Source organism: Lepidochelys kempii, chromosome 21 (genome assembly GCF_965140285.1).
Source record: "Lepidochelys kempii isolate rLepKem1 chromosome 21, rLepKem1.hap1, whole genome shotgun sequence".
NCBI lineage: Eukaryota > Metazoa > Chordata > Testudines > Cheloniidae > Lepidochelys > Lepidochelys kempii.
Window position 1 is genome coordinate 18,857,442 of NC_136400.1, and position 25,897 is coordinate 18,883,338.

The 25,897-nt window shown below is 46.5% G+C and overlaps 1 protein-coding gene across 14 annotated transcripts in view; it reads left to right on the plus strand.

Annotated features, from left to right (window-relative positions):
- LZTR1 (leucine zipper like post translational regulator 1) overlaps window positions 1–25,897 on the plus strand; it is a 298,691-nt gene that overhangs the window by 194,495 nt on the left and 78,299 nt on the right. For all 14 annotated transcript variants that reach the window (XM_073319623.1, XM_073319627.1, XM_078849769.1 and 11 more), the window contains 2 exons: window positions 15,921–16,104; window positions 16,841–17,010. In XM_073319623.1, the coding sequence (XP_073175724.1) occupies window positions 15,921–16,104; window positions 16,841–17,010 (354 nt within the window). The remainder of the gene's footprint in view (window positions 1–15,920; window positions 16,105–16,840; window positions 17,011–25,897) is intronic.

The window sequence follows — 25,897 nt, forward strand, 5'->3', positions numbered from 1 at the left end:
GCACTGTATATCAATGATGAGATAGAATGTAAAGAAAGAAGAAGCGATGAAATGGATATGACTGAGTCTGTCTGGGCAACAATTAAATTGGGGAAGAAAACTATTAGAGCCTCCCCTGGGATAGTGCTTGGGGTGTGCTATAGACCGCCGGGATCTAATTTGGATATGGATAGAGCCCTTTTTAATGTTTTTAATAAAGTAAATACTAATGGAAACTGTGTGATCATGGGAGACTTTAACTTCCCAGATATAGACTGGAGGACGAGTGCTAGTAATAATAAAAGGGCTCAGATTTTCCTAGATGCGATAGCTGATGGATTCCTTCAACAAGTAGTTGCTGAACCAACTAGAGGGGATGCCATTTTAGATTTGGTCTTGGTGAGTAATGAGGACCTCATAGAGGAAATGGTTGTAGGGGATAATCTTGGCTCAAGTGATCATGAGCTAATTCAGTTCAAATTGAATGGAAGGATTAACAAAAATAAATCTGCAACTAGGGTTTTTGATTTCAAAAGGGCTGACTTTCAAAAATTAAGGAAATTAGTTAGGGAAGTGGATTGGACTGAAGAATTTATGGGTTTAAAGGTAGAGGAGGCCTGGGATTATTTTAAATTAAAGCTGCAGAAGCTATCGGAAGCCTGCATCCCAAGAAAGGGGAAAAAATTCATAGGCAGGAGTTGTAGACCAAGCTGGATGAGCAAGCATCTTAGAGAGGTAATTAAGAAAAAGCAGAAAGCATATAGGGAGTGGAAGAAGGGAGGGATCAGTAAGGAAAGCTACCTTATTGAGGTCAGAATATGTAGGGATAAAGTGAGACAGGCTAAAAGTCAAGTAGAGTTGGACCTTGCAAAGGGAATTAAAACCAATAGTAAAAGGTTCTATAGTCATATAAATAGGAAGAAAACAAAGAAGTGGGACCGCTAAAAACTGAGGATGGAGTGGAGGTCAAGGATAATCTAGGCATGGCCCAATATCTAAACAAATACTTTGCCTCAGTCTTTAATAAGACTAAAGAGGATCTTAGGGATAATGGTAGCATGATAAATGGGAATGAGGATATGGAGGTAGACATCACCATATCGGAGGTAGAAGCGAAACTCAAACAGCTTAATGGGACTAAATCGGGGGGCCCAGATAATCTTCATCCAAGAATATTAAAAGAATTGGCACAAGAAATTGCAAGCCCATTAGCAAGAATTTTTAATGAATCTGTAAACTCAGGGGTTGTACCGTATGATTGGAGAATTGCTAACATAGTTCCTATTTTTAAGAAAGGGAAAAAAAGTGATCCAAGTAATTATAGGCCTGTTAGTTTGACATCTGTAGTATGCAAGGTCTTGGAAAAAATTTTGAAGGAGAAGGTAGTTAAGGACATTGAAGTCAATGGTAAATGGGACAAAATACAACATGGTTTTACAAAAGGTAGATCATGCCAAACCAACCTGATCTCCTTCTTTGAGAGAGTAACAGATTTTTTTAGATAAAGGAAACGCAGTGGATCTAATTTACTTAGATTTTAGTAAGGCGTTTGATACTGTGCCACATGGGGAATTATTAGTTAAATTGGATAAGATGGGCATCAATAGGAAAATTGAAAGGTGGATAGGGAATTGGTTAAAGGGGAGACTACAACGGGTCCTACTGAAAGGTGAACTGTCAAGTTGGAGGGAGGTTACCAGTGGAGTTCCTCAAGGATCAGTTTTGGGACCAATCTTATTTAATCTTTTTATTACTGACCTGGGCACAAAAAGTGGGAGTGTGCTAATAAAGTTTGCAGATGATACAAAGCTGGGAGGTATTGCTAATTTAGAGAAGGACAGGGATACCCTACAGGAGGATCTGGATGACCTTGTAAACTGGAGTAATAGGAATAGGATGAAATTTAATAGTGAGAAGCGTAAGGTCATGCATTTAGGGATTAATAACAAGAATTTTAGTTATAAGCTAGGGACGCATCAACTAGAAGTAGCGGAGGAGGAAAAGGACCTTGGAGTATTGGTTGATCATAGGATGACTATGAGCTGCCAATGTGATATGGCTGTGAAAAAGCTAATGTCGTCTTGGGATGCATCAGGAGAGGTATTTCCAGTAGGGATAAGGAGGTTTTAGTACTGTTATATAAGGCACTGGTGAGACCTCACCTGGAATACTGTGTGCAGTTCTGGTCTCCCATGTTTAAGGAGGATGAATTCAAACTGGAACAGGTACAGAGAAGGGCTACTAGGATGATCCGAGGAATGGAAAACTTGTCTTATGAAAGGAGACTCAGGGAGCTTGGCTTGTTTAGCCTAACTAAAAGAAGGTTGAGGGGAGATATGATTGCTCTCTATAAATATATTAGAGGGATAAATACCAGAGAGGGAGAGGAATTATTTAAACTCAGTACCAATGTGGACACAAGAACAAATGGATATAAACTGGCCACTAGGAAATTTAGATTAGAAATTAGACGAAGGTTTCTAACCATCAGAGGAGTGAAGTTTTGGAATAGCCTTCCGAGGGAAGTAGTGGGGGCAAAAGATCTATCTTGCTTTAAGATTAAACTCGATAAGTTTATGGAGGAGATGGTATGATGGGATAACATGGTTTTGGTAATTAAATATTCATGGTAAATAGGCCCAATGGCCTGTGATGGGTTTTTAGATGGGGTAAGATCCAAGTTACCCGGGAAAGAATTTTCTGTAGTATCTGGCTGATGAATCTTGCCCATATGCTCAGGGTTTAGCTGATCGCCATATTTGGGGTCGGGAAGGAATTTTCCTCCAGGGCAGATTGGAAGGCCCTGGAGGTTTTTCGCCTTCCTCTGTAGCATGGGGCACGGGTCACTTGCTGGAGGATTCTCTGCTCCTTGAGGTCTTCAAACTACAATTTGAGGACTTCAATAGCACAGATATAGGTGTGAGGTCCTTTTTAGGAGTGGTGGGTGAAATTCTGTGGCCTGCGTTGTGCAGGAGGTCAGACTAGATGATCATAATGGTCCCTTCTGACCTAAATATCTATGAATCTATGAGTTGGTTGAGTTCAGGATCCTGACACAGGGAAGAAAGGTAAGCAGCAGGATACGGACCCTGGACTTCAGGAAAGCAGACTTCGACTCCCTCAGGGAACGGATGGCCAGGATCCCCTGGGGGACTAACTTGAAGGGGAAAAGAGTCCAGGAGAGCTGGCTGTATTTCAAGGAATCCCTGTTGAGGTTACAGGGACAAACTATCCCGATGAGTCAAAAGAATAGTAAATATGGCAGGCGACCAGTTTGGCTTAATGGTGAAATCCTAACGGATCTTAAACATAAAAAAGAAGCTTACAAGAAGTGGAAGGTTGGACATATGACCAGGGAAGAGTATAAAAATATTGCTCGGGCATGTAGGAATGATATCAGGAGGGCCAAATCGCACCTGGAGCTGCAGCTAGCCAGAGATGTCAAGAGTAACAAGAAGGGTTTCTTCAGGTTTGTTGGCAACAAGAAGAAAGCCAAGGAAAGTGTGGGCCCCTTACTGAATGAGGGAGGCAACCTAGTGACAGAGGATGTGGAAAAAGCTAATGTACTCAATGCTTTTTTTGCCTCTGTTTTCACTAACAAGGTCAGCTCCCAGACTGCTGCGCTGGGCATCACAAAATGGGGAAGAGATGGCCAGCCCTCTGTGGAGATAGAGGTGGTTAGGGACTATTTAGAAAAGCTGGACGTGCACAAGTCCATGGGGCCGGACGAGTTGCATCCGAGAGTGCTGAAGGAATTGGCGGCTGTGATTGCAGAGCCATTGGCCATTATCTTTGAAAACTCGTGGCGAACGGGGGAAGTCCCGGATGACTGGAAAAAGGCTAATGTAGTGCCAATCTTTAAAAAAGGGAAGAAGGAGGATCCTGGGAACTACAGGCCAGTCAGCCTCACCTCAGTCCCTGGAAAAATCATGGAGCAGGTCCTCAAAGAATCAATCCTGAAGCACTTGCATGAGAGGAAAGTGATCAGGAACAGCCAGCATGGATTCACCAAGGGAAGGTCATGCCTGACTAATCTAATCGCCTTTTATGATGAGATTACTGGTTCTGTGGATGAAGGGAAAGCAGTGGATGTATTATTTCTTGACTTTAGCAAAGCTTTTGACACGGTCTCCCACAGTATTCTTGTCAGCAAGTTAAGGAAGTATGGGCTGGATGAATGCACTATAAGGTGGGTAGAAAGCTGGCTAGATTGTCAGGCTCAACGGGTAGTGATCAATGGCTCCATGTCTAGTTGGCAGCCGGTATCAAGTGGAGTGCCCCAAGGGTCGGTCCTGGGGCCGGTTTTGATCAATATCTTCATAAATGATCTGGAGGATGGTGTGGATTGCACTCTCAGCAAATTTGCGGATGATACTAAACTGGGAGGAGTGGTAGATACGCTGGAGGGGAGGGATAGGATACAGAAGGACCTAGACAAATTGGAGGATTGGGCCAAAAGAAATCTGATGAGCTTCAATAAGGATAAGTGCAGGGTCCTGCACTTAGGACGGAAGAACCCAATGCACAGCTACAGACTAGGGACCGAATGGCTAGGCAGCAGTTCTGCAGAAAAGGACCTAGGGGTGACAGTGGACGAGAAGCTGGATCTGAGTCAGCAGTGTGCCCTTGTTGCCAAGAAGGCCAATGGCATTTTGGGATGTATAAGTAGGGGCATAGCGAGCAGATCGAGGGACGTGATCGTTCCCCTCTAGTCGACATTGGTGAGGCCTCATCTGGAGTACTGTGTCCAGTTTTGGGCCCCACACTACAAGAAGGATGTGGATAAATTGGAGAGAGTCCAGCGAAGGGCAACAAAAATGATTAGGGGTCTGGAACACATGAGTTATGAGGAGAGGCTGAGGGAGCTGGGATTGTTTAGCCTGCAGAAGAGAAGAATGAGGGGGGATTTGATAGCTGCTTTCAACTACCTGAAAGGGGGTTCCAAAGAGGATGGCTCTAGACTGTTCTCAATGGTAGCAGATGACAGAACAAGGAGTAATGGTCTCAAGTTGCAGTGGGGGAGGTTTAGATTGGATATTAGGAAAAACTTTTTCACTAAGAGGGTGGTGAAACACTGGAATGCGTTACCTAGGGAGGTGGTAGAATCTCCTTCCTTAGAGGTTTTTAAGGTCAGGCTTGACAAAGCCCTGGCTGGGATGATTTAACTGGGAATTGGTCCTGCTTTGAGCAGGGGGTTGGACTAGATGACCTTCTGGGGTCCCTTCCAACCCTGATATTCTATGATATGGACAAGTGGTCATAGTGTACTTGGACTTCCAGAAAGCCTTTGACAAGGTTCCTCATCAAAGGCTCTTAACCAAAGTCAGCAGTGAAAGAATAAGAGGGAAGGTCTTTTCATGGATCTGTAATGGGTTAAAAGACAGGAAACAAAGAGAAGGAGTAAATGGACAGTTTTCAGAATGGAGAGGGGTAAATAATGGTGTCCCCCAGTGATCTGTACTTGGACCAGTGCTGTTCAACAGATTAATAAATGATCTGGAAAAAGGGGTAAGCAATGAGGTGGCAAAATTTTCAGATGATACAAAATTACTCAAGATGGTTAAGTCCAAAGCAGACTGTGAGGAGTTGTAGAGGGCTCTCTCAGAACTGGGTGACTGGGCAACAAAATGGCAGATGAAATTCAATGTTGATAAATAATACATATTGGAAAACATAATGCCAACTATGCATACAAGATGATGTGATATAAATTAGTTATCATTCAAGAAAGAGATCTTGGAGTCATTGTGGATAGTTTTCTGAAACCATCTGTTCCATGTGCAGCAGCAGTCAAAAAAGCAAACAGAACGTTAGGAATCATTAGGAAAGGGATAGAGAATAAGACAGTAAATATCTTAATGCCACTATATTAATCCATAGTAAGGAAGCCCACACCTTGAATACTGCATGCAGTTCTGGTTGCCCAATCTCAAAAAAGATTGTTTAGAAATGGAAAAGGTACAAAGGGGGGGGGGGGATTAGGACATGGAACAGCTTCTGTATGAGGAGAAAAAAAGACAGGGACTTTTCAGCTTGGAAAAGAGGTGTTTAAGGGGGATAGGATAAAGGTCTATACAATCGGAAATGGTGCGGAGACAGTGAATAAGGATGTGCATTATGTGAGAATCACCCAATGAAATTTATAGGCAGCAGGTTTAAAACAAAGAAAAGGAAGTATTTTTTCACACAATGCACAGTGACCTGTGGAACCTTGTTGCCGGGGGATGTTGTGAAGGCCAAAATTATAACTGGATTCAGAAAAGAATTAGATAAGTTCATGGAGGCTAGGCCCATCAATGGCTATTAGCCAGGATGGTCAGGGATGCAACCCCATGCTCTGAGTGTCCCTAGCCTCTGACTGCCAGAAGCTGGGAGTAGGCGACAGGGAATGGATCACTTGGTGATTGCCTGTTCTGTTCATTCCCTCTGAAGTACCTGGCACTGGCCGCTGTTGGAAGACAGGATACTGGGCTAGATGGACCATTGTATCTGACACAGTGTGGCCGTTTTTATGTACTTCTTCACCTTTAAATGACAAGGTTCATTTTCCTTGTCTTCCTCCACAGCTTCTAATGATTGTGTGGGACACTCTCACATGTATTCCTCAAGGGAATATCCTGGTTATGATGAGTCATGCAGGGAATCTAGAGACTCATCTCATGATAGACTCTGGGCCCGGCATGGACCACCAAGTTCTTATCCTAGCATGCATGTATGGTGCTACTGGGCTCTTTGTGGTCCATAGAGACAGGAACCTTCTCCTAAAAGATGATATCCTCACAAGAACCATCTTCTACTGTCTCAACCACTCAGGCTGCTCCTGTGCAGCTCCTATACAGCCTTCTCTTCAGCCTGAGGATTCAGGCAAGGACACTTGATCCCACTCTGCAGACTTGTTGGGACATACCATAATTTCATCACCTCTAGATGAGACTGTGTGGTTCCTCCTAGTACACCACAACTACATGATTTGAAAGCATTTCAGGACTTATTAAAATGGTGTCAGACTCTTTACAAATCCCTGTAGAAGAGGTTAAGGAGCCCGCCCAGAGACTTACTCATATTCTCCAATTTTCTGCTTCTGGTAGGTTTGCCCTTCCAATGAATGAGGCTGTTATGGATTCTGCAAGAATTTGATGGCAAACTCCTATCACAGCAGTCCCTATGTCCTAGAAAGTGGACAAAAAGTACCATGTCCTTCCAGGGGGGCTGAATTCTGTTATTTCCTCCCCAACCCCACGTGGGATTCCTGTTGGTGAGAGCCACAAAAAAGAAGTCCAAACAACCATTTAAAATCATACCAAAAGAGCATGAACCAAAGCACTTAGATTTATTGGACTGAAAGTCTTATTCTTCTGCTAGTTTTCTGTTTTGAGTAGGAAATTATCAGGCCGTGTTGGCCAGATATGACTTCTTAAGTTACATAAGCTTTTGAAGTTTGTAAATAAACAGCCTCTTGTGACTGTGGGATAGTTCATGGCCAGAACCAATTTACTAGCTTCGCCTGATGCAGCAGATGCTGCTTCAAGTCCCATGGCCATGATGGTGGTTGTGAGGATAGTTCTATGGTTTCAGGGATCTAGCTTCCCACAGGAAGCTCAGTCCAATGTAGAGGACTTGCCTTTTTTATTGCTTATTCATTACTAAAACCGATGAGGCCCGATGTGGCACACCTTGTTCCCTTGCAGGCTTTACAGCAGCCTCTGAAATGAAGTGTGTTATACCACCAGGTTATTCATCACAGAGACCAATACCACCACAACCTTTTCTCCACCAGAGATCCTCTGAACCTCTAAGAAAGAGGCAGCAGTTCCGTAAGAAGAGGCCAGCTACTTCAGCTGCTCATACATAGCAGCCTGCTCCTGGGTCAGAATACTTTATGGGATAGTCAAGAGAGGTGAACTCATTCCCAGGGGTCTAGAGCCACCATCCCTTTGTTTTGGAAATCGAGTAAGGGACTTCCATCACTTCAGACCAATGGGTACTGGACACGGTTACAATGCAATATTCTGTCTATTTATATACTGGTCTACTCCCAACCCCTTATTCCCCATCCCTCTTCAGAAATCACCTCACAAGGAGCTGTTAAACTAGGCAGTTCTCTCTTGTTTGTCCCTTGGAGCAATAGAAGTTCTTGCTCCATATCAAGGGAAGTGGTTCTGCTTGAAATACTTTTTTATTCCAAAAGAAAGGAAGAGGATGCCCTGCCTTGGACTTAAGAAAATTCAGCACTTACTTTCATTTATTTCTGGTTGGGCTAGAGTGGATCTTGTGGAAAGAGACACCAGACTTAATTCAGAGACTCCAATTGATGGTTAATTACTCTCCTTGTTAAAAAAAAAAAAAAAATCATATTTTCCTACTCTGAATTTGTCTTGCTTCAGCTTCCAGACTTGGCTCACAGGCCCCCTCTGGCCTCAGCATGTACAGTGGTTACTGCTGATGGTGCCACCGTTGGGTCTTCAACTGAGGGCTGAGCAGGCTTAGTTCACAATTTTGCTCTGCCAATGCCTACAGGTCCCTCTATATATGTGCTTCAAAGTAGAGAATGTCTGATCTAAAAACAGAGCTGTTCCTGTAGATGTATTGGAGCAGACCTGTGAGCTCAGCCAGAGTCTCCACCTCCTCTCCAAGATCTTGCTCTTTGACGAGGGGGAGCGTTGCGGGGTAGGTACACCCTGTCACAGGGTGTCTGGCCACGTGTGTACACAATCAAGGAAAGAGGCTAACTGCTAGAGCCAGTTAGGTCCAGTGCTAATGATCCTTACTACGAAACAGGGTAATACAGCCTAGTGGCCAGAGTCAGTAATGTTGCACTCCCACACAGGGCAACATGGCCTAATGGCTAGAGCCAATAAAGCGGCCCTTCCAGTCAGGGCAGCGTGACCTAATGGCCAAGGTCAGTAAAGCGGCCCTTCCGCTCAGGGCAGCGTGGCCCAATGGCCAGAGTCAGTAGATGGCCCTTTCACTCAGGGCAGTATGGCCCAACTGCCAGGGTCAGCAAACGGCCCTTTCACTCAGGACAATGTGGCCCAATGGTCCAGGTCAGCAAATGGTCCTTCTGCTCGGGGCAGTGTTGCCTAAGGGCCAGAGTCAGTAAAATAGCCCACCTCTGTGAGAGTGCCTGGCGTGTTGGCCCACTGGGGGAGTGGGACACCACTCAGGGAACAGGGGGTGCCCTGGGTAAGGAGACTCAGGCCCTCGCTGCTCCTCCGAGTCCCAGCCCAGTGCCTTGGCGATGGTAGGGGTGCTCACCAGCAAGTAAGCAGTGATCCTCCCGAAACACAGACTGGTTCCCCAGTTCACTCACCAGCAAAAAGTTTTAAGTCCCCTGGGCTGCTTCTTACCCTTTCATAGAATCATAGAAGATTAGGGTTGGAACAGAACTCAGGATGTCATCTAGTCCAACCCCCTGTTCAAAGCAGGACCAACCCCAACTAAATCATCCCAGCCAGGGCTTTGTCAAGCTGGGTCTTAAAAACCTCCAAAATGGAGATTCTACCACCTCCCTAGGTAACCCATTTCAGTGCTTCACCACCCTCCTAGTGAAATAGTTTTTCCTAATATCCAACCTGCACCTCCCGTACTGCAACTTGAGACCATTACTCCTTGTTCTATCATCTGCTACCACCGAACAGCCGAGCTCCATCCTGTTTGGAACCTCCCTTCAGGTAGTAGAAGGCTACTATCAAATCCCCCCTCACTCTTCTCTTCTGCAGACTAAATAACCCAAGTTTCCTCAGCCTCTCCTCATAAATCATGTTCCCCAGCCCCCTAATAATTTTTGTTGCCCTCTGCTGGACTCTCCCCAATTTCTGCACATCCTTTCTGTAATGGGAGGCCCAAAACTGGACACAGTGCTCCAGATGTGGCCTCACCAGTGCTGAATAGAGGGGAATAATCACTTCCCTCAGTCTGCTGGCAGTGCTCCTACTAATGCAACCCATATTGCCGTTAGCCTTCTTGGCAACAAGGGCACACTGTTGACTCATATCCAGCTTCTCGTCCACTGTAATCCCCAGGTCCTTTCCTGCAGAACTGCCACTTAGCCAGTCGGTCCCCAGCCTGGAGCAGTGCACGGGATTCTTCCTTCCTAAGTACAGGACTCTGCACTTGTCCTTGTTGAACCTTATTAGATTTCTTTTGGCCCAATCCTCCAATTTGTCTAGGTCACCCTGGACCCTACCCTCCAGTGTATCTACCTCTCCCACAGCTTAGTGTCATCCACTAACTTGCTTAGGATGCAATCCATCCCATCATCTAGATCATTAATGAAGATGTTGAACACAACCAGCCCCAGGACTGATCCCTGGGGTACTCCGTTTGATACCAGCTGCCAACTAGACATGGAGCCGTTGATCACTACCAGTTGAGCCCGACAATGTAGCCAGCTTTCTATCAGCCTAATAGTCCATTCATCCAATCCATACTTTTTTAACTTGCTGGCAAGAATACTGTGGGAGACTGTATGAAAAGCTTTGCTAAAGTCGTATATCATGTCCACCACTTTCCCTATATCCATAGAGTCAGTTATCTCCTCACAGAAGGCAATCAAGTTGGTCAGGCATGACTTTCCCTTGGTGAATCCATGTTGACTGTTCCTGATCACCTTCCTCTCCTCCAAGTGCTTCAGAATGGATTCCTTGAGTATCTGCTCCAAGATTTTGCCAGGGACTGAAGTGAGGCTGTAGTTCCTCGGGTTCTCTTTCTTCCCTTTTTAAAATATGGGCACTATATTTGCCTTTTTCCAATCATCCAAGACCTCCCTGATTGCCACGAGTTTTCAAAGATAACAGCCAATGGCTCTGCAATCACATCAGCCAACTCCCTCAGCACCTTGGGGTGCATTGCATCTGGCCCCATAGACTTATGCATGTCCAGCTTTTCTAAATAGTCCTTAACCTGTTCTTTCACCACTGAGGGCTGCTCACCTCCTCCCCATACTGTATTGCCCAGTGCAGCAGTCTGGGAGCTGACCTTGTCTGTGAAGACCGAGGCAAAAAAAAGCATTGAGTACATTATCTTTTTCCACATCGTCTGTCATTAGGTTGCCTTCCCCATTCAGTAAGGATCGCACACTTTCCCTGGCCACCTTCTTGTTGCTAACATACCTGTAGAAAGAAAAGGAGTACTTGTGGCACCTTAGAGACTAACCAATTTATTTGAGCATAAGCTTTCGTGAGCTACAGCTCACTTCATTGGATGCTTTTATGTAGCTCACGAAAGCTTATGCTCAAATAAATTGATTAGTCTCTAAGGTGCCACAAGTACTCTTTTTCTTTTTGCAAATACAGACTAACACGGCTGCTACTATGATACCTGTAGAAACCATTCTTGTTACCCCTCACATCCCTTGCTAGGTGCAACTCCAATTGTGCTTTGGCCTTCCTGATTGCACCCCTGTAGGTTCGAGCAATATTTTTATACTCCTCCCTAGTCATCTGTCTAAGTTTCCACTTCTTCTAAGATTCCTTTTTGTGTTTAAGCTCACCAAAGATTTCTCTGTTAACCCAAGCTGGTCACCTGCCATGTTTGCTATTCTTTCTGCACATCAGGATGGTTTGTTTCTGTGCCCTCAATAAGGCTTCTTTAAAATACAGCCAGCTCTCCTGGATTCCTATCCCCTTCATATTAGCATCCCAGGGTATCCTTCCCATCAGTTCCTTGAGGGAGTCAAAGTCTGCTTTTCTGAAGTCCAGGGTCCGTATTCTGCTACTCTCCTTTCTTCCTTTCATCAGGATCCTGAACTTGACCACCTCATGATCACTGCTGCCCAGGTTGCCATCCACTTCTACTTCCCCTACCAATTCTTCCCTGTTTGTGAGCACCAGGTCAAGAGGAGCATGGCCCCTAGTTGGTTCCTCCAGCACTTGCACCAGGAAGTTTTCCCCCAAGTCTCTCCAAAAACTTCCTGGATTGTCTGTGCACTGCTCCATTGCTCTCCCAGCAGATGTCCAGGTGATTGAAGTCCCCCATGAGAACCAGGACCTGTGATCTGGAAACTTCTGTTAGTTGTTCCAAGAAAGCCTTGTCTACCTCATCCTTCTGGTCTGGTGGTCTAGCACATTCCTACCACATCATCACCCTTTAGAGTAGCAGCCATGTTAGTCTGTATCCACAAAAAGAAAAGGAGTACTTGTGGCACCTTAGAGACTAACAAATTTATTTGAGCATAAGCTTTTGTGAGGTACAGCTCACTTCATCGGATGCATGCAGTGGAAAATACAGTGGAGAGATTTTATGTACACAGAGGATATGAAACAATGGGTGTTACCATATACACTGTAACAAGAGTGATCAGGTAAGGTGAGCTATTACCATCAAGAGACAAAAAAAAACCTTTTGTAGTGATAATCAAGGTGGGCCATTTCCAGCAGTTGACAAGAACGTGTGAGGAACTTTGGGGGGAGGCAAATAAACATGGGGAGATAGTTTTACTTTGTTTAATGACACATCCATTCCCAGTCTTTATTCAAGCCTAAGTTAATTGTATCCAGTTTGCAAATTAATTCCAATTCAGCAGTCTCTCGTTGGAGTCTGTTTTTGAAGGTTTTTTTGTTGAAGTGTTGCCACTTTTAGGTCTGTAATAGAGTGAACAGAGCGATTGAAGTGTTCTCCAACTGGTTTTTGAATGTTATAATTCCTGATGTCTGATTTGTGTCCATTTATTCTTTTACGTAGAGACTGTCCAGTTTGGCCAGTGTACGTGGCAGAGGGACATTGCTGGCACATGATGGCATATATCACATTGGTAGATGTGCAGGTGAATGAGCCTCTGATAGTGTGGCTGATGTGATTAGGCCCTGTGATGGTGTCCCCTGAATAGATATGTGGACACAGTTGGCAATGGGCTTTGTAGCAAGGATAGGTTTCTGGGCTAGTGTTTTTGTTGTGTGGTGTGTGGTTGCTGGTGAGTATTTGCTTCAGGTTGGGGGGCTGTCTGTAGGCAAGGACTGGCCTGTCTCCCAAGATCTGTGAGAGTGATGGGTCTTCCTTCAGGATAGGTTGTAGATCCTTGATGATGCGTTGGAGAGGATTTAGTTAGGGGCTGAAGGTGATGGCTGGTGGCATTCTGTTATTTTCTTTGTTGGGCCTTTCCTGTAGTAGGTAACTTCTGGGTACTCTTCTGGCTCTGTCAATCTGTTTCTTCACTTCAGCAGGTGGGTACTGTAGTTGTAAAAACACTTGATAGAGATCTTGTAGGTGTTTGTCTCTGTCTGAGGGGTTGGAGCAAATGCGGTTGTATCGTAGAGCTTGGCTGTAGACAATGGATTGTGTGGCGTGGTCTGGATGAAAGCTGGAGGCATGTAGGTAAGTATAGCGCCTCTAAACTTGACCGAAAGACTCTCAACAGGCTTTTCTGCAGTTTCATACTGGAGCTCTGAGCAATCATATACTGTTCTCTTACATACAGTGCAACTCCTCCACCTTTTCTCCCCCATCTGTCCTTCCTGAACAGTTTATACCCATCCATGATAGTGCTCCAGTCATGTGAGTTATCCCATGAAGTCTCTGTAATTCCAATCACATCATAGTTCCTTGACTGTGCCAGGACTTCCAATTCTTCCTGCTTGTTTCCCAGGCTTCTTGCGTTCGTGTACAGGCACCTAAGAAAACTAGGTGATTGCCCTGCTTTCTCAGTATGAATCAGGAGGCTTCCCGTCTTGTACCCTCCTCCTTGTGTTTCCTCTTGGTATCCCACTTACCTCAGAGCTTCGGTCTCCATCTCCCAGCAAACCTAGTTTCCCCCTTGTCGAAGCTCCCCGGTATCTCTGGGTCTCTGCAGTCCTCAAATGGCCGGCTCCCAGTGGTGCGGTCCCTTCTTGGGGCTTGTTGGGCAGCCTGGAGTCTGTCTGGAACTCTGCAAGCTGTGGTCCCGCCACTGGGGCCTGTAGCAACTTCCTGGAGAGAGCTCGCAGCCTGCGTCCTTCCCCTACAGCAGCCTGCCCAGACTGAGCTGGGCTGCTTTCTTTTACATGCTTTAGTTGGGGATTGGTCCTGCTTTGAGCAAGGGGTTGGACTAGTTGACCTCCTGAGATCCCTTCCAACCCTGATATTCTATGATTCTATGCTGCCTCCAGGCTGGGCATGCCCATCAGTGTGGGAGGGACGTTGCTTCCTCAGCCTGCAAAGCAGAGTTAACCCTCTCGGGGCTTGTCAGGGTTCTCCCACACACACTCTGAACTCTGGGGTACAGATATGGGGACCCACATGAGAGACCCCCTAAGTTATATTCTACCAGCTTGGGTTAAAAACTTCCCCAAGGCACAAATTCCTTTCCTTGTCCTTGGACGGTATTGCTGCCACCACCAAGTGATTTACACAAAAATTCAGGGGTCACTTTGAATCCCTATCCCCCCAAGCCCCTTCACCCCCTTTCCTGGGGAGGCTTGAGAATAATATACCAACTAATTACCTTAGCAATGTAAGCACAGACCAGACCCTTTATCTTTCGGACACTAAAATCAATTAGGTTCTTAAAAGAAGAACTTTATAATAAAGAAAGAAGTAAAAGAATCACACCTGCAAAATCAGGATGGAAGGTAACTTTACCGGGTAATAAAAAGGATTTAAAACAGAGAGGACTCCCCTCTGGCCTCAGCTTTATAGTTACAAAAACAGGAATAAAACTACCTTTGTAGCATAGGAAAATTCACAAGCCAAAACAAAAGATAACCTAATGCATTTTCTTGTCTTACTTACAAATTCTGTAATTTTAGATGGATCATTCCAGGTATGTTTTCAGGAGATGTTGAACCTGCTTGATCTCTCCCTCCATCCAGAGAGGGAACAAACAAAGAGAGCCACAAACAAATTCTCTTCAACCCGCCCCCTCCCCCCCCATTTGAAAGTATCTTCTTTCCTCATTCGTCATTCTGGTCAGGTTCCAACTAGGTGATTTGAGCTACTTAACCCCTTACAGATAAAGCGATTCAGTACAGCTACCAAGGAGGGATCTTATGCTACCCTTTTCTTTATATTTATGACAGGGCTGGTGCAAGGTAGGTATGCCCTGTCACAGGGAGCTTCATAGATCATAAAACAATAGGGTTAGAAAGGAACACAAGGGTCATCTATGCCAACCCCTTGCCAAAATGCAGGATTTGTTCTGTCTAAACCATCCAAGACAGATGACTATCCAGCGCCCTTTTGGATACCTCCGGTGAAGGAGATTCCAGGAGCTTCAGCCAGGAGCTCACTTCTGGTGTGACCAGTGCTTTTGCAGGGAAGTGAAATGATCAGTCTGAGAATATCTGGATTTGGGGTCCTTTGGGTTCCCAGGTCAGCACCGGGTTGAGAGGGTAGGCTTTGTACCTCTGCTATGCTGAGATTGATAAGGGACAGATCGTCCAAGAAAACAGGATAAAGCAATCCCAGGGCTGCACTAACTTGCACCCCTTGCTGCCTTAGCCCTCATGGACATTGTGGGACCTGGGAAGCATCAGGGTGCAGGACTGTCTCAACCAGGCCTTCCCCTGCCTCTGATCTGCCCGAGATGCCTCCTGTGCCAGAGGATCCAAACCTGTGTTGCTGTTGCGGTGTCTGTCATGGGGGCCTGCTGCACCAGAGAAGTTTACTGGGGGCCTTGCAGCCACTTTGCCGAGTGTACATGCAGTTGTGCACAGAGCGCAGAGGAGATTTTCCAGCATCTGATGGACCTCTTCAGGGGGAAGATGGGACACTTCATTACTGAGCTCTGTGGTTGAGGCTCTCTTTATTTTGAAATGCAGGGAAATTCAAAGATAAATGTCACAAAGCCAGTTCAGGGCATGAAGGGACCCAACTCCACAGCACATCGCCAGGAAGTACAGTGCAAAGCCATGTAGCTACATACATCAGTCTCACAAATGCACACCCACAAACAGTTTGTTCCTGGCAAACCAGCCCTTGGACACACCCAGACCTTTGCTTCTTTGTTTACTGTTTTTCTATCCCATTAGAAATCAAAGCAAGAGATTGAAGAAGAGGGACAAGCACTGTCCCAGAACGAGGGGATTTGTGGCAATGTCAAGCTGTGCTGCCTGCAACCTCTGCTGGAAGTGACAATCCGAGAAGCTGAAGCTCAGCCCTTTGAGGTGCTCATGCAGTTCCTGTACACGGATAAAATAAAATACCCACGCAAAGGTAGGACAGGAGGAGGAGGACTGTGTGCAAGCCAAACCTGGCCCATAGGGTCTTTTAAAAAGAAAATGAAAATTGAATATTAGCAATTTGTGAGCAAATCTTTATACTTATCACTGATGCAACCGCTGCTGGAATTCTGAGTCCAGTTCTGTTGTCCACAGCTCAAGAAGGATGCTCAAAAATCAGAGAGGGTTCAGAGAAGAGCCACAAGAATTATTAAAAGATTTGAAAACATGATTTGTAGTCATAGACTCAAGGAGCTCATTCTGTTTATCTTAACAAAGAGAAGGTTAAGAAGTGCCTTGATTACAGTCTATAAGACTTACATAGGGAAAAAAATATTTAATAATGGGCTCTTCAGTCTACCAGAGAAAGGTATAACACAGTGCAATGGCTGGAAGTTGAAGCTAGACAAATTCAGACAGGAATAAGGCATACATTTTTAACAGTGAGAGTAATTAACCATTAATCACTGACCATTTTAAAGTCAAGATTGGATGTTTTTCTAAAAATCTCCTTTAGGAGCTATTCTGGGGAAGCTCTGTGACCTGTGTTAAACAGGAGATCAGACTAGATGATCATAATGCTAATCTCCCTTGGTTCTGCTATCCGAATTACTCAAGATGGCATCAGAAATTGGGAAAATTTCTGACCCCACTGGACATCTTTGAAGAACCTTATATTAGAAAGCTCTCTAGAGCTGTGGAATGACACTGTTTCCCTTTGTGATGTACAGGTCATGTGCAGGATGTACTACTTATCATGGACGTGTACAAACTAGCCCTGAATTTCAAGCTCTCGCGACTGGAACAGCTCTGCCTCCAGTATATTGAAGCATCTGTAGATCTACAGAATGTGCTCATTGTGTGTGAAAATGCTAACAAGCTTCAACTGGATCAACTAAAGGTAAACACTGAATTTCACTAACAAGGTTACTGATAAAAATTAAAGAATTAAAGCTCAGTATAGTCACTGTAGACATTGACTCATGGACAAAACATGTTGTTGTTGTTTTGTGGGTTTTAAGGCTTTGACGTTGACTTTGAAATTGGTAGCAACTTAAAATTCCACCTGGGGGTCAGCATCAGCATTAAACTAGACTCCCTTCCTCCTGCTTCCTATGTCTTTAACATTACAGAGTTTGGTTGACCTAGGGCTGCATACGTTGACCTAGCTCTGTAAGTGTCTACACTAAAATGTAGCTCCCACCAATGTAAGTCACCCACTACAGCGACCTAATAACTTCACCTCTGCGAGAGGTGTAGGTTGATGTAGTTAGGGTGATGCAGTGCCGGTGTGGACACTGAGTTACGTACATCGTCTGTTGGCTGTCAGCCCTGGGGTGGGGGATGTGGGGAGCTCCAGGTGTCAGTGCCCTCCAGTGCCCCACACAGTTAAGTCAGTGGAAGCACTCCTGGTGAGAATGCGCTCCGCCGACAGAAGGTGGACATGAACCACCATTTTAATTACTATGGTGGCTATACATCGATTTAATTTTGTAGTGTAGACATGCCCTAATGCAGCAGCTGGAACAGCTACTGCCCTAAAAACATCTCTTTACCTGAAATCCCTTTACAGTTCTTAGGTGGTTGTCATGGATTCCCAGAGTCTGATCTGTGTCTTAGCCTTTAACCAGTCTACTGGGAGTCCCCTTTACTGTGCTGGACCCCTTGGATCCCCAGGGTTTTCCAGGGGCAGGACCATGGTGTCCATGACTCCACCTCTCTTTCCCTGTGGCTCCCTTCAGGGAGTCCAGCTGAGGCAGACTTCTGCAAGAGATTTCCCCTTCCAGAGTGCAGTGCTCTTAAGTAACTGCAGCAACACCAGGCAGCCTTTCTCCAGCAAGGTAACCTTTATTAGTCGCCTGGAGCACAGAAAGTCTTTGGATTAGTATGAGAGTGACAGACTTATGATAGAGTCCATGTTGGTGGAGCCGGGGCTTCATCCTGCTCTGCTGCCTCTGAGCTCTATCCTACTGTCAAGGATTCATGTTTGGTCATTGAGGTTCCCATTTTTTTTCTGGACCCTTCATTGCTTTATGCTAATTCCAGCCAGCTCTTGATGGCACATTCTTACCACCCCAGACAGCCACATGACCCAAGCCTCTCATGCCTCCTGCTCTGTTCCAGGAGAAGCATGTTAACCCTTCTGCCTCCTGTGCAGTGAGGAGATGCATATAGTTCACAGAAATATTACAGAAAATTCACACATTTGTCACAGGAATTTATCTCTACTAAAGTTTGTCTGGTTTCTTAAGCTCATTTCTTTTTCTCTGTTGTTAGCTCTTCAAGTATGTGTCAGTGTAGTCCCACGGTAGGTGTGCACAAGCCTCATGTGCAGAAGATCAGATATTTTGAATAGCTCCCACACAGTGGTGTAAAGGGCAGAGCAGCCACAACCCCCCTCAGTTCCCCCTACTGCCTTAGGAGTGAAAAGGAATTTGGCAAATCTCTGACCTGCAACTCGCTTCAGACACTTTAAGCCAGATCTTTCAAGATGCTTAGTGAAGAATTCTTACAATCAAATTTGTTCTCTAAAGGATATTGATTGGTGACATCTCCCCACCCCATGTGCAACAGGGTAAAATGCTTCTTGCCAGCTCCCATGTCTTGTGACAGAGTTCAAACCCTGCCCATCCTGCAATGAACAAGGGAATCCTGTCCCTATCATGGACAGACAAGCAAATGCCTCTCTTGCTTAGGAGAGTGTCACATCCTGAATAATTCCTTTGTGTGCAAGAACTTCTCCACCAGGACCTCCAAGTCTAGGAATGCATGGTTCAAGCTACATGTACTTGAGCAGTCCATACAGATCACTTTGGCCCCAGATGTGACGATTATGACCAGAGTGAGGCTGGTTAAATTAGCGTCGACCAGTGATCCCTTGAATACTCTTCAAACTCCAGGATCAGGCAGTGGAAAGAAGGCAAAGAGGACACTGGCAGAGTTGACACTAATGATGTCAACCGCCTCTTAAGAGCTTGGCACTATGCATCTTGGCATTGACAGACTTGGCATTGGTAAATCGGGTGCTGAGAACTTTGTCTTCCTTACGGGCTGCTCCAACTCAGCAAGTAAACCTGGCATTGCATCCACTTATAAACTGGACGCCCACTGATGTAGCCTGTCTGAGCATAAACCTAGCTCCAAGACCGAAGGGAACTCCCATATGGAAGACATGGGATGTTTCTCCAAGGAAAAAACCCTTAAACGGTTGGGCAAAACAAGATACCTGCCACGATCCCAGTACCAATGCCAGTGATGAAGCCAAGGAAGTACATCAGTTGGCCCCATTCAGTCCCTCAGTACCCTCCTTCAGTGAGGAGATATATTCCTCCTCACTCTTGCCAGTGTATCCCTTCTTGCTGACATTGAACAGAAATCTCTCTTCCGTGCCATTGGAGAATGACTTCAAGGAGGATATTGGGGAGCCCACATTTAGAGCACCACCTCAACCGGCTCTGGAGTGCCATGGGCCAACCAGCCCCAACATGGTCAACACCCATAAATATGCCACCTTGTTTGGCTGTATTGACATGTGAAGGAGCAGTTTAGCGTCTTCTACAATGTAGAAAAAGGAATATAGATCATGCTTCCTGATGGCTTCGCTGACTAGCCCATCCACAGAGGAATGAGAGGTGGGCCCACAGGAACAGGAGATGTTAGAGAGACAACAGTGAGCCCCGACATCCCCCAAGGAATCCTTCTCACCACCAGACAAGGCAGAGACACTAGCACGCACCCTGGCTACAGATCAGTGATTCTCAAACTTGTGTACTGGTGACTCCTTTCACATAGCAAGCTTCTGAGTGCAACCCCCCCACCATTTATAAATTAAAAACACTTTTTAATATATTTAACACCATTATAAATGCTAGAGGCAAAGCGGGGGTGGGGTGGAGGCTGACAGCTCGCGACCCCCTATGTAATAACCTCATGACCCCCTGAGGGGTCCCGACCACCAGTGTGAGAACCCTTGCTATAGATGATTCTAAAGCCTTCCTGGACCTCCTGTCCTGAATTGTGGAGACCCTTGATACGGAGGCTTGGACTACACTATCAATTTATACCTGCCTGTGACAAAGTTCCTTCTCTGCCTTGGTGGGTCCTGCGCTTATTGGTGGCTTTGCTCGCCTCAGAGATTCACAGGAGCCCTCAGTTTGGCCACTTTTGCTAGTGGCTCAAACCTGCCGTTCACTCAGCTAACCTCATCACTGGCGAGCGTGGGGAAAAGGAAGGAGAACAATCCCTGCAGCCTCTGCTGATCCACCTAGTGGGTCGGGGGAGAGGCCAGGGACCATACCCTCTAGTGGAACCCACAGTCCAGGTCAACTCCTCCTGTATCCAACAGGGAGTTGGGGGAATGGGGTGAACCTGAGCCCGCCCTCAACTCTGGGTTCCATCCCAGAGCCCTGTGGATCACAGCTGTCTACAGTATTTTGTATAACACCGGTGTAACAGCTACAACTCCCTGGGCTACTTCCCCATGGCCTCCTCCCAACATCTTCTTTATCCTCACCATAGGACCTTCTTCCTGATGCTAGATAGTGTTTGTACTCCTCAGTCCTCCAGCAGCACTCCCTCTCACTCTCAGCTCCTTACATGCCCCTCACTGAATGAAGTAAGGTCTTTTTTTAAACCAGGTGCCCTGATTAGCCTGCCTGTCTTAAGGGATTCTAGCAGCTTCTTAATTGGCTCCAGGTGTCCTAATTAGCCTGTCTGCCGTAATTGGTTCCAGCAAGTTCCTGATTGTTCTGGAACTGCCCCTGTTAGCTTACCCTGGGAAAAGGGACCTGCTTAATCTGGGGGTAATATGTCTGCCTTCTGTTACTCTCCTGTAGCCATCTGGCCTGACCCTGTCACATATTTTCCCCCCCCCCCCCTCCCCCCGTTCAACACCGCGGGGTTGGGCAACTTGGGATGTCAGGCAGTGTACCCGTGACAAGCCATTTGCATTGCCATGTGGCTTCCAGCCCGGTGTTGTCTGGTGAATTGAAAAGGTTGTTGGGGACAGGAACCATCTGGTCACCCTTGCGTTCTTCTTTTTATTTCATTGCATCCACTGGTGGGATGCATGGTTGGTCACAAGGGTAAACCGTTGTCCCAGCAGGTAATAACATAGTGTTTCCATGGCCCATTTCACAGCAAGGCACTTTGTCTCAACCACTGCATGCTTCTGCTCTCTCGGGAGGAGTTTCCTGCTGAGGTAGAGGATCAGGTGTTCTTTGTCTCTGACCATCTGTGACGGGACAGCTCCCAGTCCTACTTCAGATGCATCTGTTTGTAAAATGAACTCTTTGTTGAAGTGTGGGGCTGTAAGCATGGGGTTACTGCAGAGGGCTGTCTGTAGATCCATGAATGCTTTCTCTGCGGCATCTGTCCACTTCACCATGTCTGGACCCCAAGCTTTTATCAGCTCTGTCAGGGGACTTGCTCTGGTGGCGAAATGGGGAATAAATTGCCAGTAGTACCCCACCACAACCAGAAATGCCTGGACTTGCTTTTTCCAATTTGGCCAGGACCAATTTTGGTTAGCCTCCGGTTTGTTTATTTGGGGCTTGGCCATGCCCCTTCCTACAATGTAGCCAAGGTATTTAGCATTGGCAAGCCCTATAGCACACCTGCCTGGGTTGGCTGTAAGGCCGGCCAGTCTTAGTGTGTCCAGTACCACTTCCACCTTTTCCAAGAGGGTCTCCCAGTTGGGGGTGTGAATAATCACATCATTCAGGTATGCAGCTGAATAACTGGTATGGGGCCGCAGGAGCTTGTCCATAAGACGCTGGAAGGTGGCACATGCCGCATGCTGTCCAAAAGGAAGAACAGTATATTGAAACAGACCCTCTGCTGTAGAGAGTGCCATCTTTTCTTTGGCAAGGGGAATCTGCCAGTATCCCTTTGTTAAATCAAGGGTGGTCAAAAATTGGGCATTGCCCAGGCGGTCAACTAACTCATCAATGCGGGGTATGGGTTATACATCAAATTTGGATATCTCGTTCAGATGGCGAAAGTCATTACAAAACCTAGTGGTGCCATCAGGTTTGGGCACCAACACAATCGGGCTCGACCACTGACTGTGGGTTCCAACATGCTTTTCACCTCTGCCTTGATCTCCTCCCTTTTTGCCGCTGGGACCCGGTAGGGCCTTAAAGTTATCTTTGCCCCAGGGTCTGTGATAATGTGGTGGTATGCTTCCATGGTCTGGCCTGGTTTGGTTGAAAACACATCCTGATACCATCTTAGTTAGCTCCTTCTTCTGGTTCGGTGTCAGATCAGGTGATATCTGCCTATATCTACCTGCACATGTAGGTTATTTCCCTGGTTCGGGGCCTCTTGGGCCACTACACATGCCTCTTGCTGGTGCCAAGGTTTCAAGAGGTTGATGTGATAAATCTGTTCTTGTTTCCAGTGTCCTGGCTGCCGCATCTTGTAGGTTACTTCCCCAACGGGTTCAACCACCTCATAGGGCCCCTGCCATCGGGCCAAAAGCTTGCTTTCTGCCGTGGGTACCAACACCATCACCCGATTCCCCTGGTTGGAACTGTCGGACTTTTGCCTGGTGATTATAATGGGTTCGCTGGGCATCTTGCGCCTTTTCCAAATGTTCCTGTACAAAAGGGGTGACCCTGGCTATCTGGTCTCGCATCTGCAATACATGTTCAATTATATTTCTCCCCACATTGGGTTCCTCTTCCCAGATCTCTTTGGCGATATCTAGTATGCCACAGGGGTGGCACCCGTATAATAACTCAAAGGGGGAAAACCAGTTGAGGCCTGAGATACCTCCCATATGGCGAACATAAGGTAAGGTAGTAGGGTGTCCCAAACCTTCCTGTCCCGACTTACCACCTTCTGTATCATAGCCTTGAGGGTTCGGTTAAACCTTTCTACCAGCCCATTGGTCTGTGGATGATAGACTGAAGTTCTCAGGGTACGTATATGGAGCAGGGTACAGAGGTCCTTCATTAGCTTCGACATGAATGGGGTTCCTTGGTCTGTTAATATCTCCTTTAGTAGCCCCACTCGGGCAAAGATCCCCACCAGCTCTTTGGCTATCATTTTAGAGGCTGTGCTCCGCAGGGCGATGGCTTCTGGTTAGCGAGTAGCATAGTCCAAAACAAGAAGTATAGGTGGCCCCAGGCTGTCTTCTCCAGGAGTCCCACTAGGTCCATGGCTATTCGCTCGAAGGGGACCTCTATGATGGGAAGGGGTACTAAAGGTGCCCTCAAGTGGGGATGGGGACTGTGCAGCTGACACTCTGGGCAGGATGCACAGTACCTCCGCACTTCTTCGTGTACTCTGGGCCAGAAGAAGCGTCGCACGACCCATGCCAGGGTCTTCTCTGCCCCCAAATGCCCCCCGAAAAGATGACTATGGGCAAGATGTAATACAGCATTCTGGTGTTTTTGAGGTACTAGGATCTGCTGTACCTTCTGCCCCTGTACTGGTGCGACCCGGTACAAGAGATCCTTCTTCATCATGAAGTAGGGTCCTGGTCCCTGGGTTTTCCCTTCCATGGGGACCCCATCTATTTCGGTCACCTCCTTCCTAATGTTGTCATACCTTGGGTCTTCAGCCTGGTCCCGTCCAAAATTTTCTCTCCTGGGGCTGATCTGCCCGAGATCTAGGGGGCCAGTCTCTGTCGCCTCTACTGGGTCAAAGGCATTAGGGTGGGGGTCAGACGTGGGTGCGTCTCCCTCCTGGGTGGCCTCCTTTTCAGCTGCTCGTGTCCGCCTACCTAAGAGAGCGACCCTCTGGCTTTGGGTCAGTATTTGGGTTCCCAAGGCCTTTGCTGCCCTTCTTTCCCTTTTCTTCTTTCTATCCTGCCTGGGAGTGGAGAACAAATCTGGGGATATTTCAGAGAAGATTGGGGGTTGACAGTCTACTATGGATGTCTCACTAACTTCAGGGTTTCCCCCTTTCTCCAGTCCCCCTACTGGGAGTAAGTCTCCAAACCCTGGAAAGTCCCTCCCTATGAGCACCGGGTATGGGAGTTTAGGGACTACACCTGCTGCTACCTCAGTAGTGTTCTCCTGGATTTCAATTTTTACTGGGATGGTGGGGTAATAACTAACTGTCCCATGGACGCATGTCACCCCAGTGCGCTTTACCTGCAGCAGATGACAACACTTCACAAGCTTCCCTGAAATAAGCGTGATAGCACTCCCCAAATCAACTAGTGCCGTGGTTTCTGCCACATTTAGTTTTACTGGTCTGGTGTATATATGCAGGGTTAGTGCGACCCCCACCAGGTGAATTAGGGAGCATGTGTCTGCCCAGTTCCCCAGGTTACACTGCATAGGCTCCTCGGCATTGGGACACTGTGCAGCTATGTGTCCCCACTCCCTCAGGTGTAACATCTGTATGGGGCCCTAGGCATTGCCCAGTCTCTCGGTTTGGGCAGTCTAATGATACTATCCTCTTTCCCCTCAGTGCTCCAACTGTTTGCGGCTTCTGATGGGTCTTCAGCCTCTCTCTTTTTCCACTATTCCCTCCTGGGGGCCCAGTTGCCCAAGCTTTGGGGCTTGGTGCTGCTTGTTTAACCCAGGGTGCCTTAAGATGCTTTAACCTTAAGTGGTTGGGTCAGTTCCCTTGCCGTCCTTTGCCTCTCTACTGGTGCGACAACCTCGTCATAGGTGGAGGGTTCATTCTGGCTTACCCAGACACAAAGGTCTGGCGGTAGTCCCCTCATGTATCGGTTGATGGCTCCAGGTGTCCTAATTAGCCTGCCTGCCTTAATTGGTTCCAGCAAGTTCCTGATTGTTCTGGAACTGCCTGTTACCTTACCCAGGGAAAAGGGACCTGCTTAATCTGGGTGTAAACAGTACGGGCTTCTCCCGTCAACATAGCTATCGCCTCTCTGGAGGTGGAGTACCTACGCTGATGGGAGAAGCTCTTCACTAAGTGCTACAGTGTGTGTAAACCTTAACACACTTAAAACTGCCTTCACCAAACAAGGACATTCCACCAGAGAAGTAGATTGCATCATGGAACAGGCCACATAAATACCCCAAGAGAACCTGCTTCAATACAGAAATAAAACCCCCTCTGACTGCACACCAGTAGTTGTCACTTACCATCCCACACTGGAACCCATATAAGATAGCATTAAATATTCACAACCCATACTCTATGGGGTCCACATTCTGAAAGAAATCTTTTCTGAACCCCTCTTCTGGCCTTCAAACAACCCCGCAGCTTCTCCAAAATCATCATTAGAAGCAAGCTCCCCACAGACCAGGACACATCAATTCAAATCTTTACCAGACCCCTGCCAGAACAACAGATGCAAAACCTGTAGACATATCTCCATGGCTACGATGATTGACACCCCCTCCCCAATACACCTTTCAAGATCTGAGAGTCCTGCAACATGTGGCATACCTTATCTGGTGCACTAAATGCCCCAGTAACAACTATGTGAGTGAAACCAGGCGGGCACTATGCTCTCGAATGAGCTAACAGAAAAATCATAAAAAAAGAAAAAAACACCACGTGGGTGAACACTTTTCAGAAAATGATCACTCTATCTGACTTCTCAGGAAATCTTCACATCTTCAAAAGAGACTACTGGGAGCTTAAATTTATAACTTTGCTAGACCCTAAAAATCATGGACTAAATAGGACTCTAGATTTATGGCTTATTACAACAATCTCACCAACAACCCACTAACAACTTCTCTGACAAGTTGCCTCCCCCCGGCCTTTCCCCCCATGACTGAAGGGTTGTTAACAGGCCAATTCACCTTTAATGGTCCCTTGCAATATGGTGTCCAGAAATAGACATATGTGCCACA